At 35.1% G+C, this 20,942-nt stretch overlaps 1 protein-coding gene across 9 annotated transcripts in view; it reads right to left on the bottom strand.

Moving 5' to 3' along the window:
• Positions 1 to 1,691: 1,691 nt before the first annotated feature.
• Positions 1,692 to 20,942, bottom strand: part of LOC115220265 (F-actin-monooxygenase MICAL3) — a 341,384-nt gene continuing 322,133 nt past the window's right edge. For 5 of the 9 annotated variants that reach the window (XM_036509826.1, XM_029790368.2, XM_036509831.1 and 2 more), the window contains 3 exons: positions 18,973 to 19,049; positions 8,865 to 8,979; positions 1,692 to 4,637 (listed from right to left, as the gene is read on the bottom strand). In XM_036509826.1, the coding sequence (XP_036365719.1) occupies positions 4,520 to 4,637; positions 8,865 to 8,979; positions 18,973 to 19,049 (310 nt within the window). In that variant the 3' untranslated portion in view covers positions 1,692 to 4,519. Of the gene's footprint in view, positions 4,638 to 8,864; positions 8,980 to 12,356; positions 12,862 to 17,215; positions 17,274 to 18,972; positions 19,050 to 20,942 lie in introns of those variants that run through there. The other 4 variants (XR_005002402.1, XM_036509829.1, XM_036509827.1 and 1 more) reach the window with 4 other exon arrangements.

Genomic DNA, 20,942 nt, shown 5'->3' with positions numbered 1-20,942 from the left:
AACACACACACACACACATACAGACTCGTTTTCAATACCTCTGCCAAAGAATACGAATCCCAGAAGATGCCGAGATAAGAAGTTTTGTCTTTTCAACCTCGTTCATCTATTCTTCTGTTTCTGCGCAGATCATAAACCCCCGATTAGTTCTTTTCATTATTCTGTCTATTTCCGTACCATGTCATCATGTAAATATAGTTTTCAATAGTTTCATCTTCCTTGCCTTAAGATAACTTTAGTTCACGCATTTCCTTAACTGCAACATATTCATTGATTCATTGCTCTATTTAAAGTTTTATCACACAGCCACTTATTTCTCTAAGTTTGTCTTAGATTGTCTGACCGAAAACTCTCAGATTTCTGAATTCTATTTTACTATTATCAACAATTGCTGTCTCGTTAAATTATGCTACGCAGATCCCAAATGAATTTTTCTTCCCTCGTGTTCTTGACCACTTCCTTGCTCTGTCTCTCCCTCTTTCAATTACCACTCGCTTCATGAAGGCTTCCTCCACCACCCTATATAAACCAGCACACGCAGAAGATGCTCTCATCTAAACTTCCTAGTTCACGGTGTGCCCCCCTCCTACCCCCTCCACCTGTACTGGAAGTTCCTATCTTTTGTCGTCCTTGGTTGTCTCCCATGAACACTTCTAAAGGCTTTACGCCATCCTCACCCCTACTTAGGGTTATCTCCAATGTAAGGTAGTGATCGTGTAGTGTATGCAGGTTGAACTGAAGGCTATGAATTCTGCCAAATGCAAGCTTTCTTTTCAGGCACATGAAGCATCTGTCCCCCGTCCCAGGGTCTCACAGGCCCATAACCTCCCACACCCTCAGGGTTAGCACCTATAAAGGTGACTGGCATCTGTGCTAGTGGAGCACTAAGAGTACCATGGGTGTGATCGTTGCCAGAGCAACAAGCTGGCCTCTGTGCCGGTGGCATGTAAAAAGCACCATTCGAGCATTACCTGCGTCGCCTTACTAGCACTTGTGCTGGTGGCACGTGGGAAAAACATTTGAACGAGGTCGTTGCCAGTGCTGCTGGAGGGGCTCCTGTACAGGTGGCCCATAAAAAGCACCATTTGAGCATGGCTGTTGCAAGTACCACCTGACTGGCCCTCATGCCAGTGGCACGTAAAAGCACCCACTACACTCTGAGTGGTTGGCGTTAGGAAGGGCATCCAGCTGTAGAAACTCTGCCAGATCAAGATTGGAGTCTGGTGCAGCCATCAGGTTCGCCAGACCTCAGTCAAATCATCCAACCCATGCTAGCATGGAAAGCGGACGTTAAACGATGATGATGATGACATATGGTGGCTGATGTATCCTGGAGACATATATGTTGAAGTCAAAATAATGGAAAACTTTGGAAGTGATCCAAAATTTAATAATTCAAACTGTATTGAGTTCAAACAGGCTCTTATTTCTGGTCATATTGTTAAACTAAAAAAATAAATTAATAATCTGATAATGAAATGGAAACAAAAAAGATATGGAATTAGCTCTAAAATCTGTTCACAGAGCAAGATTACAAAAGAGAACTAGAAAAGTCTTAAAACTTTTGGTAAATCACTACTCAGAAAGACTGAAGTGGGCAAAATACTTGATAAGCTGACAGGGAGAGAAAAGAGGAAAAAAGAAAAGGAAAAAAAGAAAGAAAAAAATGAGTCTTGAAGCATAAAAGATTCTATTGGAAACTAATTCAGGTTTGCAGTGGCACCATGAATAGAATTTGGTCAGTTTTATTTATTTGTTTATTCATTTTATTTCTTTGACATGGAATTGTAAGAACAAAGATATTTATCATGCTAGATACCAGCATAACAATATAAGTGCAGCAACAGACCATTTCGGTTCCCATATGTCTTACTATCGTGATTTTCAACACTGAAGAATAAAATGGACCATGAAAATAAAAAGCAAACAGCGTCCGATTTTTCAGACTGTACCACAGCAAAGAATCCATTAGGAGTTGATAACATTTCTGGTTTCCTGCAGGCTTTGAACTATTAATTCTGAACATTCTATGAATGACTGAGGGATTGAGCTCTTCCCCTGCGGAGGAAGGAAAGAAACCTGGCTACAGTTTACTGAAATGTAGTGAGCAATTGATGCTACTACTATTGTGAAGCAGTTACAATATGTTTTGTCACAATATGTACACATATGTTGAAATAGATTATCACATTCTTAAAAACATATCAGTGCAAGTGTCATAAAACAGCAGACAAAATGCATATACTTACAACTAATTAAATAGCTTTGCTGATAAACTAATCAGTTGGTTTTGTAGCTTTGAAACATTTGAAATTTCTAGCAAGGCAAAGTAATATAAAATAAAAATTGGTTCAGTCTTTAACAGAAGGGAAAGCTTTCGGTTGAATTGTTCATTTCTGTAGTTTTTTTTTTTTTTCACTCAGCAGGAATCAAACCAAAGTTGCACAAATAAAAATTAAATATTGAAAACTTATCACTAACAATTTGCATTTTTATTTTCTAGAAAACCTAGCCATAACACATGAGCATTCGACTCATAATAAAAATTTATATTTGTCAGACATGCTACAATAGTAGATGGTTACTAAAATATGGTTCTAATATTTTGTGGTCCATTGTTGTAGTTTACTACAGTTTTAAAGAACCCAGAGAATATCTTGCAAACGGAAAATGCTCTAGCAGACACCATATCGCAAATGTATTACCAGCTTTGAATCACAACAGTGGTTAATTAGCAAGAGGCAGGTGAATATTATTTTTTGTTTGTGGAACTCGCCATTTCTTATGAACAAAAATGTAAGTACACTTTAATATTTGTGATGGAATGGTTGGAGAATGATAGCAAATAACAAATTGCAAGGAAAACAAAATAGATCCTCTAGAAGTAAACCACAAATTTACACAAGAAGATATTGCATAGATAAGACGTTTTAGAGCCACAGCTACGAAAATTAAACAAAATAAAATTTTTTTAAATAAATAAGAGAAATAATTATTACAGTTGGTCCAAACAGATTACTCAACGATGATATCCACTTGGAGTTAAGGATATCAATACTGTTTGAGATAATCCGCTGTTGAATTTATGCAGTTTTAACATCGCAGTTTTAGAAAGAAATAATTGTGTGTGTGTTATGGGATGAATAAATTATAGATTCCTGAAGACAGCTGTGTTGTTTGGAATATTTTCCATTAGGAATTGCTATTTATGTCCCTAACATAGAGTAGTGTTTAGACAAACTATCTAAGCCTTAAATGACATTGATCTATCACATAAACAGAAAAGATCCAATACAACCCACATTTGCTATGGCATCATGCCAGTGTAAAAATATGGTATATGGCACTCTACATGATTTGGTCTTTTTTTTTTTTTCAAGTCAAAGAAAATCACATAAGAGGGAGGAGGGAAATAAAAATAACTAAAATGATCATTAAAAAGAAATAAGATGGTATAAAGCAGCATTAAAAGGTAGGAAACTAAAAAATAAATAAATTTTTTTTTTTTTTTTAGGTCGTCTTTTTAATCATTCAAACATATTTCAAAGTCACAGGTATCCCCTCCCTTCTTCTTGGGAAGAAGTTTCAAAAAATAAAAGAAAATGTTACATCTCCAAGAAGGTGAATGTGAGTGAGAATTAGTGATGGAAACCACTTTTCATTAATTTCTGTCTATGATGATGATATCAATGTAAGATAAGTTGGCAACAGGCTGACTATTTAATATTATAATTAAGAAGTGTGCAGTTAGGGCGGGGAGCTAAAAGATACATGTACTGGCAACACAAGATAACAAGAAAGAAGTATTTCTTTGTTCCAACAAATTTCCTTACTACAAGCTTGAGATATGGACACACAACAAAGCATACAGCATCTAGACTGATTTGGTTTATTGTAGTCAGTCTAGAAGCTGTAGTGCACCAACAAAGAAATAAACTGGCAATAAAAACAAAGGGAGAGCTATACATTATTTTACGTATAAAATAGTTTTTGAAACTGAAAGACTCTCATTTCCGAAGATCTTTGATATTTATAATGAACTTATCATTTTACTTTCGTTTTTATTTATTTCATTTTTTTGGAGGGGATTTTCATGAAAAAAAAAAAATGGTTTGTTCCTTTTTTTTATATATATATTTCACTTATTTTCATTTTTTTGTTTTTGTTTTTCATTAAGTGATTTTTTTTTTTTCCCAATAATTTGAACCACCTGAATGTTGCATGATAATAGAAAGCGTGCAAGTAGAAGACAATGACAATTGTTAGTTGTCTCCCCCTTACATGTAAAGCCTCGAGAGTAGATCCAATCAGGTTGAAGGCAACGGTAGTTGCTTCCCCTGAATAACCGTCGTTTACGATTTCTTTTATTATTATTATTATTATTATTATTTTTTTTTTTTTTTTTGGTTAGCGTTGGATCTAATTGAGCTTTGAAACTAAAAATATCTTTATTTTTGTTTTAAGGTTAAAAGTAAAATGTTTCCAACAGTCTGGTATATCTTGGAGAAGAATGCTTTTATCATGAAGTTGTTCCTAAGCGTGTTGGTCCTTTCGGAGGTCGTATGCAGCTGAGCGGAGACAGTTCGAAGCCCTTGGTGAGCATTATGCCTTCTAAATCTCGGTCTTCTTCTCGCTCTCTGAAAAAGTCGAATGAAACATAAAATAAACAAAGAAGAACCACAAAAGGCAATAAACATTGAAAACTCAGCAAACGTACGGTGAAAGTTTAGGTGTAACATTGAGTTCAATATTGTAACCTCAACATTCAATGTTCTAATATAAAACCACCATGGCACGCACACAGAGGCTACAAATCTAAGAAAATAATGTGTACTAGCCATGGTTACAGAAGCGTTTATTGTAAAGTTACATAGATTTGGTGAGTCCAAAAGAAACTTGCTTCAATAAGTAATTAAACTTAGAGACAAAACTGACCACTGATTGCCATTTAATTACATAGAAACTAGCCTAGCAAAGATGAGTAATACCTGCATTTCAAAGGATCATCCTTGGCACACTCTGTGTCACGCTGTGACCCTCCCTGAGAACTACGTTAAGAGTACGCATGTTTGTGGAGTGTTCAACCACTTGCATGGTAATTTTACGAGCAGGCCGTCCTGTTGATCGGACCAACTGGAACACACGTCGTCGTAACCGACGGAGTGCTATTACCAAACAAAAGAACACTACATCTAGACATAATTAAATACCTCGAGAAACTTTTATTCGACTCCCCAACGAATCTACCAACTCACAAAGAAATACTTTGAAGTCAAACTCGTTATTGCAAAGCGGTCCTGGATAAGGGAATTAACTCTGCCTTGCTAAGGATAAATAGCGTCCACGCTACTCTCCCTTGTCTCTTTCGTGATATGAACTTTTTATGTTTTTTTTTTCAGTCGTTACTGCGGCCACGCTGGGGCACCACCTTGAGAGGATCTAGTCGAACAAATTGACCCCCGATACGTCTTTTAAAGCCTACTATGTATTCTATGTTTTATTTTTGCCGAACCGCTCAGTTAGAGAACGCAAGCCAACAAACACCGGTTGTCAAGCGGTGGTGGAGTATAAACACAGATACATACGATGGGCTTCTTTCAACCAAATTCACTTACAAGGCTTTGATTGACTCAGGGTTATAGTAGAACGTTCCACGCAGTGAGACTAAATCCGGATCTATGTATTGGGAAGACAACCTTACGAATCACACCTTTTTTTTTTTTTTTTATTTTAATCCACCCCATGCACATCAGGGTGCATGGGGTAACTGATCAGAAGAACATAAGTCAAAATTATATTCTAATTATAAACTATGTTATAGCAAAAAAAAATTTTTTTTCATTTTAAAAACTGGAAATATAACAAAAATATTTTACATAAAAAAATGCCTCTAAAAATCCCTTAATTTTATATCTTAAATGTTGGATCATTGTTTTTATTTTATTACCATCAATTTAGAAAAACAAAACATTTCTTAAATGTTAGATTAATCTGAGAACATTGTGCAAATATATGAATTCAGAATCAACAGTAATTATAGTTGGTTAAGGTTAGAAAAGTAGAAAAGTAGTTTATCAATAAGAACGATCATAAATGTTTAGTAAAAAAAATTATACATAGTTATTCAACACACAAAACTTGATGTAAAAAGTATTAGAAGAAAAGGAATGAACTGTCAGAAAGAAACAAAAGGAAGGAATCAAAACAAAGAAAAATTTGAATCAATTTGTGACAAATGAAACAAGTAAAATCTTGGACTGAAAGAGCAACAGTGTTGACACAACCACCTCGTGTCCATTGACACATCTAAATCAAAAGAAATCACGTCTTTTAAAGAATCTAGCTGCAGTTCCATAACACTGGAAATCATTAAAGTCACTTTTAGAAAATCGTATGGGAATATATTTTGTGATAGAATTATATATTTTCGCAGATGATTAATTTTTGGTTATAATAGGAGTAAAGTATAACACCTCAAAGACAATATGGAAATAGATAACAAGTGGTTATATATTTTGTCACAGACTCGACAAATGAACTAGTGTATTGGTCAGTAGAATTAAGCTATTTGGTAAGGGTTCTACTTGTTGCAATTTAATGGATTTGCTCTCCTAAGATTTAGAGCTCAACTCTTTAGCATTCAGTTTACTTTGTCAAATGTAATTCATATTTTTTTCACATCCCTTTAAATTAATCATGTATTACCTTTCAGCTTCAAAATTTTGATGATGTATTTGTTTATTTTGGAATGACATTATAGGATAGGTGAGAGGCTGGACCTGGTCCATTTGATAACCATCAAGCAAGTAGAATATTTGGACTGGATATTGCTGGTTTAAATGCTAAAGAGTTAAAGAATCGGTTGCCATTTTTAAGTACATGTAAGAATTTTAATGAAATTTGTTAAGTTTGGCAGCTATATCAATATACTGAGCAAGTATGCAATAATCCTATTACTAGCATTTCGTGTACTTAAATGTATTAGCAAAATAATAATTTAAAAAAAAATCCAAGTGTACATGAATATAGAACCAACTATGTAGAAGATAATGTAACCAACTACAAAAAAATAAAAGTACTAGGTGTTAAAATAAGGTAACTGTTAGCAATTGAAGTAAATTGTATCACAGACATTTAATTAACCCAATAATTACTTGCAGTATTCACACTAATAAAATCTCTATATATATAAAGCTGAAGTTGTCTGTGTATGGCAGGTTTGGTAGCCTTCAACTAACACTATTTCCTCCGAGACCTTGAGCGCAAGTTGACCAAAATTGAGAGTATGATAGAAGAAGGCTTGCTCTTCTTTCCATAGAAGAAAAGAATTCAAATCGGACCATGTTAACACCAAAAATTATTTACATAAAAAAGGTGCTTTTTTCTATGAAAATCCCTATTTTTTACGATTTTTTTACTGCTGTGTCACCATTTTTTAGTGTATTTCAACCAGAAAAATGTTCACTTAAAGAGAATAACAAGCTACATAATGCAAAATTTTTACTTTTCAAAAATTCCAATTCTAAAGGGTCAAAACAAACCTGAGCAACGTCAGGCGATACTGCTAATCAAAGATAAACTGGAGTTATCAACACAATGAAGCAAGTATTTATATCAGATTAGCAAAATGTTCAACCAAACAATGAAATGACTAGAACTTTTAAAGGACAAGTTGGATGACAACTCACTGAGGGGACTCTTCAACCTATGGCTGTTCTTCCATTCTTTTTTTCTTCTTTTTAATCATCTTTATTGATATACATGATCTGATTAAAGTCTATCATGTCATTTATCTTTGACTTGTTTCAGACATTGGACTGTGGCCCATGCTAGAGCACTGTCTCAGAGGTTTTAGCCAAACAAATCAACACCATTACTTACGTCCTTTTAAAGTCTGGACCTTATTCTATTGGTCTCTTTTTCCAAAACCATTAAGTTATGGGGATGTAAACAAACTGACACTGGTTGCCTAGTAGTGTGGTTTGACACACACACAGGCATGAAGACTCAACCATATATACATGATGGGCTTCCTCACAGTTTCTGTCAACTGAATTCACTCACAACCCATTGATCAACCTGGAAGACATTTGCCCAGGGACTGAACCTGAAGCCATGTGATCGCAAAGCAAGCTTCTTAACCACTGGAATTTCTTCCAACAAACACAGAATATTACACCTTTTTGTGCATGACCCTAATTATGAACTGGGTATAAGCTGAGTGATCTTCTTGGAAATATTCTGTTGAAATCTTTGAGGTAAGTACATTAATTACAATTCAGAAAATTTGATTTACAAATTGGAGAAAACTAAGAAAATTTATTGACTCACATAGAAATGATACAACATTATATTTTTATTGCAAAATTTAAGGACTAAGTTTGTTCACAATTCGCACCTAATAATCCTTTGACTGATATTGATATTTTAACAATTAAGAAGACAAAATATATTAATAGAAAAACAATCTGATAAAGACACTAAAACAATAACAACAATAATAATAGTAATACTAATCATTTACAAAATCTAATGAAGATAGATAATGCAACTTCATGGTCTGTTTATTTAAGTATTCAATTATTCTCCCAGTAGATGAACATTTGAATGAGAAAGAAAGTTGACTCATTGTCTAGTAAAATGTCTAAGATGCCATCAACAAGCAGCAGCAGAGGCAACAAGAGCAGCAATATAGAAATAGGGGGAAATTCTACAAGAAGGAGTAATAGACAAGTATGGAAGAGTAGAGGGGAAGGAATGACAGAAAGACAAAGATAAGTGTTAAGTGAGTATATGTGTATGGATATATCGCTGTATTTTTGTGAATGGTTGTTATAATGCCAGCATAGGAAGAGAGAGAATACCTGAGTCGGTCCTCCTCAAGCATTGACACTAAGGCATCACGTTCTTCGACAACTTCAAGCAGTTCAGCAAGAATTCGTTTCTCAGCTTCAACCTGATCTGAGGTTTTACTCTTCTCTGAAAATCACGAAATAGGCAACATTCAAGCAAACAAACAAGCATGCTTTCAACAGCAGTGAAAATTCTTATAAGCAAAATGCACAACAAAACAGTATTTTATATATATATATATATATATATTTTTTACCGGAGTAAACACATAAATGTGAAACAAGGTGGAAAAAAGAGTACTCAAATACCAGCGGTAGAGTAATATGCTTTATTTAAAGCAGCAGAAAATTCAACAAAACCTGTTACTCTGAGTTTCCGGTTGCCGTTCATCGGACAGTTTTTGCTAGATTCTAGCAAAAACTGTCCGATGAACGGCAACAGGAAACTCAGAGTAACAGGTTTTGTTGAATTTTCTGCTGCTTTAAATAAAGTATATATATTTTTATATATATATATATATATACACACACACACACACACATAAATAGGGCAGAGGTTACATAGGAGTTTAAAAGCATAATGAATTTGTTTCTAATTAAGTTTAATACAAAGGTTGAGTTATTCATTTTCTAAACTCCAGTGTAACATATGGCCTATTCTGCAGGTAAGTATGTATGTGTGTGTGTGTTTGTATTAGTGTATGTGTGTATCTGTGTGTATAGCTGTCCCTTGGTTTACGTGGTAGATTGGTTCAGCAAATCTCTCTGCAAGTGGAAATCATGTAAATCGAGGGCAGGGAATCTATGCTTTTTTTTTTAATGATATTGTTATAACAAGAAAACGAAACAGCAAAAACTTATTTATTGAAATGAGGATTAAAAGAAAATGTGATTATCATGTGGTAGTTTTCATACATGGCCTTTTGTATGCAAGGTTTATTATTTTATTGACTGTCGTTTTCACTTAATATTAAAACTGTCATATCTTTTGTTGGTTGAAAAATCCTCATTATCAATTCTATTACCTGCTGCTTCTTCTTCCATAGTCAATATAGCCAACCATCTCCAAACATCTGTTATTGTAAATCATGCAATTTTTCTATTTATTTCAGATTGGTGTAACGATATGCAGTAATTTATTTTCCTTAGAAATTTCAAACTGCACCCCAAATAGGGATCATTATATGAACCCTCATAAGGATCCATATAAAGATAATTAAATGGATCCTTATACAGGCTCATATGATGGGTTTTTCAGATTCCTTGCCGTTTGTTTTCCGTCTTTTACAATTTTTGCAGCAATCAGTGAGTTTGATTTATTAACATCATTCGCTTTTGTCATTTGGAATTACATGAGCATGTCAACTAATTTTTCATTGTTAAATTCATGATATACAAATCATTCAATACTTCCACATCCTACTAAAAGGATGATATTGTGTCCAACTTTAGGTTATTCCTCTTCTTTCAGCTTCACTACTATTCAGAACTCCTCCAGGCAAAATGGTTTTGCAACATGCATTCAAGATAATTTTTCTTAATCCCACAAATTGCAATTACCTTCCCACAGTGCAGAATATTAAACTTTTTTCCAACCACGAAGCACTGTAAGTTAGTTGTTTTCTATATCATCCAGTATTTTATATGCAAATTGTTGAACCAATTTACCTTAAATTCCAAATTATGCTCTCATCTAACAGTTGAACCAGGTTAGTCATTTTAAGTGGTAAAAACAAAACTTAAACATTAAAGAGTTTTACATTAGAGGAATGGGATTATTGATTAGTTATCCATTAGAAACAAACATGTTGAAGTCAATATTCTGGGTTTTTTTTTTTTAAACAAATTTCAGCTTCAGGAATTAAGTTCTGATAAAACCATTTTCAAATATTGTAATAGTTATCTATGATTTGCACACCAATGAACTGGCTGAATGTTTAGAATCTTCTTCAGTTACTTTAGCAAACCATGGCGGAATTTCTCCAGCAGAATCCCCATGAGGTACATGTCCTCAGCTATACAAGCAGTTCAGGTATACCTAAACTACAATGTAGGATAACATAACCAGCGTAAGCAGAGTGGTACACATCGACAGAAATACATCCAAACCTGTATGTCAGATGGTAAAACATTTTGAAAATTAAGATTTCCTTGAATGAACAAGAGGCAACGACTGGAAACAGTCAAACAACTTTGGTTGATATTTATGATATTGGTAGGCATGGCTGTGGTTAAGAAGCTTGCTTTGTAATCACATGATTTTGGGCTCAATCCCAGTGCAAGGCACCTTGGATGTGTTATTCTACCATAGCCCTGGGATAACCAATGCCTTGTGAGTGAATTTGGCTGACTGTTTATGTTCACATAACTTAGCAGTTTGGCAATATGAAACTGATAGAATAAGTATCAGATTTCGAAAAAATAAATACTGGGGGTTCAAGGTAGTGCCCCAGTATGGCCACAGTCAAATGACTGGAAAAAGTCAAAAGTAAAAAATACCATTATAAAACTTCAAATTATTTACAAAAACAAACATTAGATGAATGTTTTGGCCAAATTGTGTTTGCTTCTCTTGGATTCATTCAAGCAAAATATTTTACCATTTGATGTACAAATTTTGATGTTTTTCTGTCGGACTTAAGCAACATGAAGACAAATTCAGAGTTCCTAATGGGAAACAAAAAAAAGGAAAGAACACTTTGCAAAGCATGGGGATGTACAGGGATCACAACAATAAAGTAATCGTGCATTTCAAATCAATAAACAATAATCAACCAAAGCCAAAAACCATGCTAACATGAAACCATATAAATGGAATACCATGTAAACCAAGGGATAAAGATATGTATGTTTGTATACACACAGAGAGATGGGGTTGGGTGGTGGGGAAGGGGTGATAAAAATAAACAGCAAAACCATTCTCTTATTTTGGTCTTTTAAAAGAGAAATTGGTTTGATACAACAGTAGGCAACTGGATTAGTTACTTCAATATCTCGTGTTCTTCGGTCCGATTCAACTGACATAGTTGATAAGATTAGCAAGTACCAGTGGTATGTTGGAGTCAACTTTGATTAACCTTACCCCCTTTTTTTTAAAAATGGATCACAACAGTTATGTCAATCCAAAATAACTGGAATCTTCAGCGAGGTAGGATTTCTACCCAAATAAAATACTTTTATATTGTGTTTAGAGCAATATACAACAGTATTTGAGTTAAACATTCTTGGCAGTATCTTTTATATATAGCATCATTGTTTAGCATCCGCTTTCCATGCTGGCATCGGTTGGACGGTTCAACTGGGGTCTGGGAAGCCAGAAGGCTGCACCAGGCCCAGTCTGATCTGGCAATGTTTCTACGGCTGGATGCCCTTCCTAATGCCAACCACTCCGTGTATGTAGTGGGTGCTTTTACGTGCCACCGGCACGGGGGCCAGGCAAGGCTGGCAATATATATATATATATACACACACACACACACACACTGATACAGTTGAATAACAAGGTGCTATTGTTATATGGTCCCAGATCGTTATTGACTGAGCAAACCTATGATCTAAGTAATTCCAGCCATGACCATCCCATTATTTTTTTTTGATGAGTATAATTAGAACTACTCTATTTAATATGTCCTTTTTTTTTTTTAAGGTGGTAGGGTGAGATCTGATGGGAATTTGGCTGTTATTTCTAGCAGGCTGAGTGACCACATCAGTAATAGACGACAGAGAGAGATGGTGGGCAATTGGAATGTAACTAGTTAGAAACAATGGAGAAAGGAGCAATAAAAGAAATAGTGAGAGTGGGAGGTGATGTGTCTAGATGTAACATGTAACAAAGTTTATTTCACTGAATCATGGACAGCAACATTTCAGAGTATTTCCCTTTATAAGCAAAGGAAAGAAAATACCAAGACATACACATTTCCAGAATTTGAGAACCAAGAAACTCGGTCTTGTTTCCTGAAGAACTTCTATGCTGTGACTTTCTCTTGATCTAGTTTCCGTATCAATTCTGGAACTCCAGCACAATAGAATTATCTTTACATGTATTTTTAGTTTATAATTTTATATTTCTTTTTTTAATTGGAATTTAATCAAATGCACTTTTCAGCTTGATTGCGTTTAAAATTTATATGCGTTATTTCTTTACGATCAATATAATTTAATGTCATTTAATTGATTATGACATTTTTTAAATTAAGTAAATAATGAAGCTATACATCATCATTTAACTCCGTTTTCTATGCTGGCATGGGTTGGAAGATATTTAACACTTTAATGAACATACTTTTACAACCACCCTCCCCACTAGCTGAATGTTCTTAAAATAAGACACACCTAGAGAACTTCTCTTCCCATAATTCATTGCCATAACAACAAGAGCAGCTTTGTAATCAACATATCTCTGGGATGGAAAGGTTGGCCGTTCTGTTGTACAACAAACATTCCTTTTACCACTGGAGCCGTGTATGGTTAGGGTATTCAGCTCAAGACCATATCATAAGTTCATGAGATCTGATACCTGGCAGCTTGCTGTGTCCTTGAGCAAGACACTTTATTTCATGTTGCTCCAGTCCACTCAGCTGGCAAAAATGAGTTGTACCTGTAACTGAAAGGGTCAGCCTTGTCAAATTTTGTGTCATGCTGAATCAGCCTGAGAACTACATCAAAAGCACACATGTCTGTGGAACCCTCAGTCACTTGAATGTTAATTTCACAAGCAGGCAGTTCAGTTGATCAGATCAACTGGAACCCCTCATCATCATCATCTTAACTGATGACATGTCAGTTGGGATGTCTTTGCTGTCGTTTACCACAGAGACAGATTAGACTAGTTGTATTTATCTGGATCTCTGTACTACAGAAGTTGTCTTTGTAGGGACAGAACAGTTTCTGTCTCATCTTGATATAGTTAAAAAAGTAAAATCTAAGGAGAAGATAATAATAATTGTTTATAACCAAGGCATGTGGCCTAGTGGTTAGGGGTGTTGACTCACAATCGTGAGGTCATGGTTTCAATTCTCAAACTGGGTGCATGTTGTGCTCTTGAGCAAAATGCTTCATTTCACATTGCTCCAGTCCACTCAGCTGTCAATGGGTAAACATGCAACGGAATAGCTTTCCAATCAGGAGGAATGTTGGCCTGCTGACCTAGCCAGCAGGATGGCATCATTTGAAAGCTAAAACAATGAAGTACATTGTGACTAGTGATATATAACATCCCTTAGTCTGCTCGATACCATGACAAGGACAGAAATTTTGAGGGGAGGCATGGACAGATTTATCAATGCCAATATTAAATCGACCCTGGAGGGATGAAAGGAGACATTGACCATGGCAGTATTTAAATATAAAGCAAAGAACCAAAAAGGGATACCATAACCACCGTTCCTTCTCATTTCTTTTTGCACTGAGAGGATACAGAAATTTGCATTAAGTGCAAATTTTATCTTTTTTTTTTGTTGTTTTTGCAGAGTATGTATGCAACAGAGAGTAACATTCTCTCAAATTTCTTTGATTAATAAAAATCAACCCAAAACCTTGTGTGTGCATGCCCCCCCCCCCCCACATCCCCAGTTATAGGACAGGAGTGCATACACAAGTGCACAGTTGAGAGGGAACACTGACCAATCACAAAGCCTTTTTCCAATGCTCTAATGATTCTGCCCACCCAGCAGCCTTGCCAATCCACTGCCTTGCAAAGATAATAATAACAATAACCCTTTCCATTACAGGCCTGAAATTTTTTGGTAAGGGGGTGGGGTCTAAGTCGATTACATTAACCCCAGTGCTCGACTGGTACATATTTCGTTGACCCCAAAACGATGGAAGGCAAGGTCAACTTTGGCAGCATTTGAACTCAACACCTAATGACAGATGAAATGTCACAAAGCATTTTCTCTGATATGCTAACAATTCTTCCAGCTTGCTACCTTATAATAATAATAATAATAATGGTCTTTGATTTAGGCAGAAGGTCAGTGATTCTTAGGGGAGGGAGGGTTTAGTCAATACCATCAACCCCAGCATTTTGACTGAAACCTTATTTTATTGACACCGAAAGAATGAAAGACAAAATTTACCTTAGCAAGATTTGAACTCAGAAATGTAAAGAGCTGGAATGAATACAGCAAAACATTTTCAATATCTATTGCAGCTCTTTATGTTCTGAGTTCAAATCCTGCCAAGGTCAACTTTGCTTTTCATTTCCCTGGGGTCAATATAATAAGGCTCCAGTTTTGTGTCTAGATCAAAAATGATGATGATGGCGATAATTCTTGTTGGAATATTATCTAAGTAGGACCTAATTAAAGCCAGCTAATTAAAATAGTTGTAGCATGCAGAAGACAACTAGAATTTAATATGAAACATGTAGAAAAAAAAACTTATATTGGAATTTCTTTTTTAAACGTTGCATGCAGAAGTTTAACAGAGAAAATAAAGGAAAAAATTTATTTTTAAATAACATTAAAATATATCACAAAGTTGTTTCAAACAATTCATCAAACATATGTTCAAACAATAATAAAATTGTTAGGGATGCAGGAAGGCACAGGACCGTCCAAAAGTTCAAATACAACCACCTAATCTGGCCTACACTATTTTGTTCCAATGCACACACACACACATAAAAAAAAAAGTAAGCAACAAAATATATATATATATATATATATATATAGGATAGATGCCCAAACAAGGCAGGGGGAAATATGCCAACCAAATGCAAAATGAAGCACAGAGGGTAGGAGGAAAAAACGTGGTGGTGGTGGGAGAAATGAGCACAAAGCATGCAGGTCTCAAATTTCGAGACAAACAAAACAAGGGAGTGCTTGGATGAAGGAGGATAAGGGTTTCCAGGAAGAAAAACAAAGGGTTGCAACAGAACTATTAGCAATGAACCAGTTTACCCATTTGCCACAACAGAAAGGATAATTTATGTTAGGTAAGATAGGGATAAGAAAAACAGGATAAAAAAAAAAAAAAACTTAGTATAACCTCTAGCATGAACCAGTGTTTGGATCCTCACGTTCATGGTTTGAAACAGAGGATTCCTAGACAACTATATTCTTGAATGATTCTGCACATATCTCTAATAAATAGGTTAACTGAGGCAATGTAAAATAAAACATCTTGCCTCCAAGATACAATGAAATGTTTGAAGGTGATTTGAACTTATGACCTTTGAGCAACTGGTACAATTCTTTATCCATTTGGTAATTCTATCTTTATAGGAATGAAATTTAGTTTTCTTTGAATGTCTCAGAAAAGTAGCTACATCTGGCTAGGTCAATTATAAATTTGTTGAACTAAGCCCATGGCTAGTGTGTGTGGTCAAAAGTCCCAACATTCAACAGTAGTAGCACAGGGCAGTCAAATATTTTACTTAACTCATGGTACTAAGTTCAAGCCCTCATAAGGAGCATTGTCTTATGATAGAGGGGCACAGTCAGTAGCAGCCATCTTTAAATTAATTTTATCATCACCATGTTGATGTGAACCCAGTATGAATTATATATATATATATATATATATATAAAACATACTGAGCTGCGGGTTCAATCTTAGGCTACAGTGAAATCTTACTTTGACAATCTGCGTGATTGTCTTTTAATGTATGTGTGGCTGTTGAAACCGTCAGCTATGAAACTTAGGTAGAACATTCTAATGGTCAGTCATAGGTTTTTTCATTCAGTTTAAATATGTTCTTTCCAAGGTAATGTATTCCATGTTAAATGTGCCTTCACATACCATTAATGGTACTTCAGGAATATTTTCCTTCATATGCAACCTGTATTGAAGCAACAATGAGTGTGTGGTTATAAAATGCAGTGAAGGAAAATACAAAATCTATCAAGTCAGGAACTCAGATACATTCCCAACAGTAACATGAAATATATTTTCGTGTAAAGTTTCTTTAAATTTATGTCAAATTCTACTTTTGTTGTTGTCTTTAAATTGAATTTCATACTGGAAAAGTTAACTGGCAAATTTAGTTGATTGTGGTAATGGAGAATTCTTTCAAGGGAAATAACTTGTCTTCTTCCACAACAGATTCAAAGTCTGTGCTAGATTTATACGTATTTAAACTAGGCCTTTTGAATTGAAACAGTTCATCATTTTAAACTAATTCTAAAAAAAAGGAAAAGAAAAAGTACTAATAAAAGACCTAATTTGATTCAGTCTACCTTGTTCATTGCTTACCATGTTAATAAGTTATATGGCAAACAACTATAGCACTACGAGATAAATTGAAAACAAGAACTGTATATAATAGAGAGCAGGCTGCATCAGACAGAACTAGCCAACTGGCACAATGTTAAGAGTATTGAAACATGAAGGCAATAACAGCGGAACTTATGTCATACCCCTCTTCTGTATTCTGAGACACATTTGGGACATTTCTGTGACCACAAGTAGGGGAAACTAAAAGAACAAAAATTATTAGAAAATACAAACACACACAAAGAACAAAACAAAACAAAAAATAAAGCAACAGAAGGCAGAAATACAAATGTGAAGGGATTCAAGTAACAAATGACTCGTGTGTGATTTTATTACGTAGAAGTGTTTCCATATTATTTACTTGAGTGCTAATAGTAGCAATAGAGTGAAGAAAAGTGGTTGTGATTATTGCTCTATGGAAAGGCATAAGCATCACAATTTTCTATTTCCTTTCTCAAAAACATTAATTTTCTAACTATGCAGGAAAAATTTCTGAAGAGGATCACAATGTTGACTGATATTATATATCTGTGATGAAGTTACAGCCTCCACATGACTGTTTCCACAGCATTAGAAAGGTCATTAGGTACACCGGTCAACTGATGCTACCAATCTCATCTCCAAGACATGGCTTGATCCCAATAGAAGTGCAAGCTAACAAAACATTCATCAAGTATTCAACATCTCCCCCATGGCACCTATTTACAGCTAGATTTACTGTGTAGCATTTGTGACAAGGCTACACCACAAATGTAAGCTAGTGGCTCAACCAGAGCCCTTGAGGCTCAGCCACTAGCGTCTCTACATTTTTGGGTGCATCTCTTGATGTAAATTCTTCAGAAGTTTTGTAAAAAGATGAGATTCTAAAATTATTAGAGTCTTCTGAAACATCATCAAAAAATTACAAGGATGGGGAAGAGGGCAAGAGAGAGACAATAGCCAGAGAGAGAGAGAGAAAAAAAAAAGGACTTGTTGGCAGATAGCTAAACTCTCTGGAAAAAGGCAACTTGACTGGAAGTTTATATGGGGCTGAGAAAAGAAATCCCTCTCATGCCTTAATACCACAGTAATACATGGATATGGATAAATAATGTGTACTCACATTATCTCTCTTAACCACATGGGTAGCATAAGCTTGCAATATCTACATATGGATAGATAATATGGGCTCACAATATCTATTTATATACCACATATGTTGATAATATGGGTTAATATTACATGAGAAAACAAAGACTCATTGTCTACTTATATTACACGGATGTATAGTACAGGTTAATATTACCTGTATATCCTGTATGGGTAGATAATAAGAGCACACGTACAAATAATGCAAACTCCCTATTATCTACCCAAGCTACATGAACACAATACCGTCTGAGTTTTGTTATCTGTTGCAAACAATCACTTCTCTCTCTCTCTCTCTCTCAGTAATATTAACATTCATTATGAAATGCTTTCCTATTTTATAACAAATATTTTACACAATTTACTGTTTTTACGTCTTCCAGGAACTTCCATTTTTTTCATATCTTTCTTTTGAAGACATGAATAGGAACTGAACACCTGCCTGAAATACCCACCACACACATACAATGGGTGTATTAAGCTCTGATAATGGACAAGAAACCAAAGTATACAAAATTTTTTTTTAATTATAAAAACCAGATGTATTCACATGTTTTATTTTAGGAATCTCTTGTAAAACCTTTTGCTGAATCAATATAGTAAAATTTACTTTAATATTTTATAGCAACTCCAGACATGTTTCAAAAACTCTCTCAAGCGGTTGCAAATATGAGTTCTTTAAAGAAAAAAAGAAAATGACAGAAGATATATTATTAGAATATCAGAAACAACTATGTCTGAAATTATAAACAAATAATTGATTCCAACTTACCATCATCTGTTGTCATTTTGTTCCTTAACTCAGTTTCAAGACGTGCCTGCCGATCTTCTAACTCTAATTCTTTAGCTCTGCAGAAAAGAATTAGAATAGATTAAAATATGTAACTATGATATTCTATATCCACCTGAATATGTCAAGAACATATGGCTACAGCTTAAGAATATAAACAAACATTTTCAGATATTCTTGGAATTAATACAATCTGAAAGCAGACATATAAGTAAAATAAAAACAAAGAGTGATGATGGCTAGAAGTACATGCACTAAAACCAAAGAATCACACATAAAACAATAGAAAAGTGAACATTAAGAGAATCCTACACTGCATGGAAGTGAATAACTTTCAAGAACCAACTCATAGATACAGTTTATCAAACTTTTATTCAAATTTTAAAGATATATATTTATTTCTGTCTATTACAAGTGCGTTATCTCCTTAAAAAGGTGCTTCAGAGAACCCCTACTACCAACTCTTGAAACTTCTTTACTCAGAGTGTATCATCCATTTGCAACACCAACCCTTTACTGGCAAACCACGTCTTTCTTAATACACACAAGAGACAATCAATATCTTTCTTTGATTTTTCACTTGATATCTGAATGATTGATTTGTCCTCTAAATTCACTTTGAACATCTAAAAGTCTACACTTCAGTTATTTCCATCCAACCATTGCAGACTTTCTGTGTTTAATGAGAAGAATCATCATTTAACATCTGTGTTCCATGCTATAGAAATGGGTTGGATGGTACCACAAAAGCCAGCCAAGCCGAAGCCTGCACCAGACTTCTGTGACTGTTTTGGCAGGATTTTTACAGTTGGATGCCCTTCCTAACACCAACCACTCTGCAGAGTGGACTTAGTGTTTTTTACGTGGGACAAGCACAGGTGAGGTTATTGCATACAGTGCTCAGGTAGACTATGATTCATCAGAAAATGTTAAAAGTGGGGATCCAAAGCAGATATATAAGTCAAACAGACAAAGGAAAAACAAAAACCTGCCACCCCATCACTTATGGCAATGAGCTTTCCAACTGACCCAATCAAAGGAACAGCCTGCTTGTAAAATTAGCATGCAAGTGGCTGAATACTCCACAAACATGCATACACTTATTGCGGTTCTCAGAGAGATTCAACATGACACGGCTGGCCCTGTTTGAATTACAGGTACAACTCATTCTTGCCAGATGAGTAGACTGAAGCAGCATGAAATAAGTGTCTTGCTCAAGGACACAAAGCACGACTAGGAACTGAACTCACAATGTTATGATTGTTAGCTGGATAGCCCCTAACCGCTAAGCCATGTTCCTTTACTAGTCAAATAGTAAAAGATAGCACTGAAAGCTGCAAGTATATGCACAGAAAAAAAATAAGGTAGAAAAGTGAACATTAAGAGAGTCATAAGAAGTGCATTGGCACATCAGGAGGGGTGTTGGCAAATTTTGTGGAGCATGGAATGTTTAAGAATGGATAGCATGGTACCATAGGCTGCAGGTGGCAAGCCCGCTACACATGCAAAACTCCAGGGACTCTAACAAAACCTGTGATAAAGAGAAATAATTGTTATATAGTTGATGTTGCATACTTCTTTGACCCACGAATAGTCAAGAAGGAAGGTGAAAAGATAGATAAATACAACCCTCTTAAGTACGAAATAGCTTGGCTATGGAAAATGAAGACGGCAAAGATAGTGCCAATTATTGTTGGTTCCTTGAGGACGGTATTAGAAGGCATCAAGAGGAATATAAAGGAAATTGGAATCGAGTGCCTAGAAGAACTGTTACAAAAGGTTTGCCTCCTTGGCATGGCCAAATTATCAAGAAAGTATTAGACAGTTGAAAAGAACAAAGAGCATGGTACCGTAGGCTGCAGGCAGCAAACCCGCTATGCATGCAAGACTCCAAAAGTTTGAACAAAACCTGGGTTAAAAAGAATAAATAATAATAACAGTGTTGACAACTA

This window comes from Octopus sinensis, linkage group LG16 (genome assembly GCF_006345805.1).
Source record: "Octopus sinensis linkage group LG16, ASM634580v1, whole genome shotgun sequence".
NCBI lineage: Eukaryota > Metazoa > Mollusca > Cephalopoda > Octopoda > Octopodidae > Octopus > Octopus sinensis.
The sequence above is the reverse complement of the archived record's forward strand: the minus strand, read 5'-3'. Positions and strand labels throughout refer to the sequence as shown.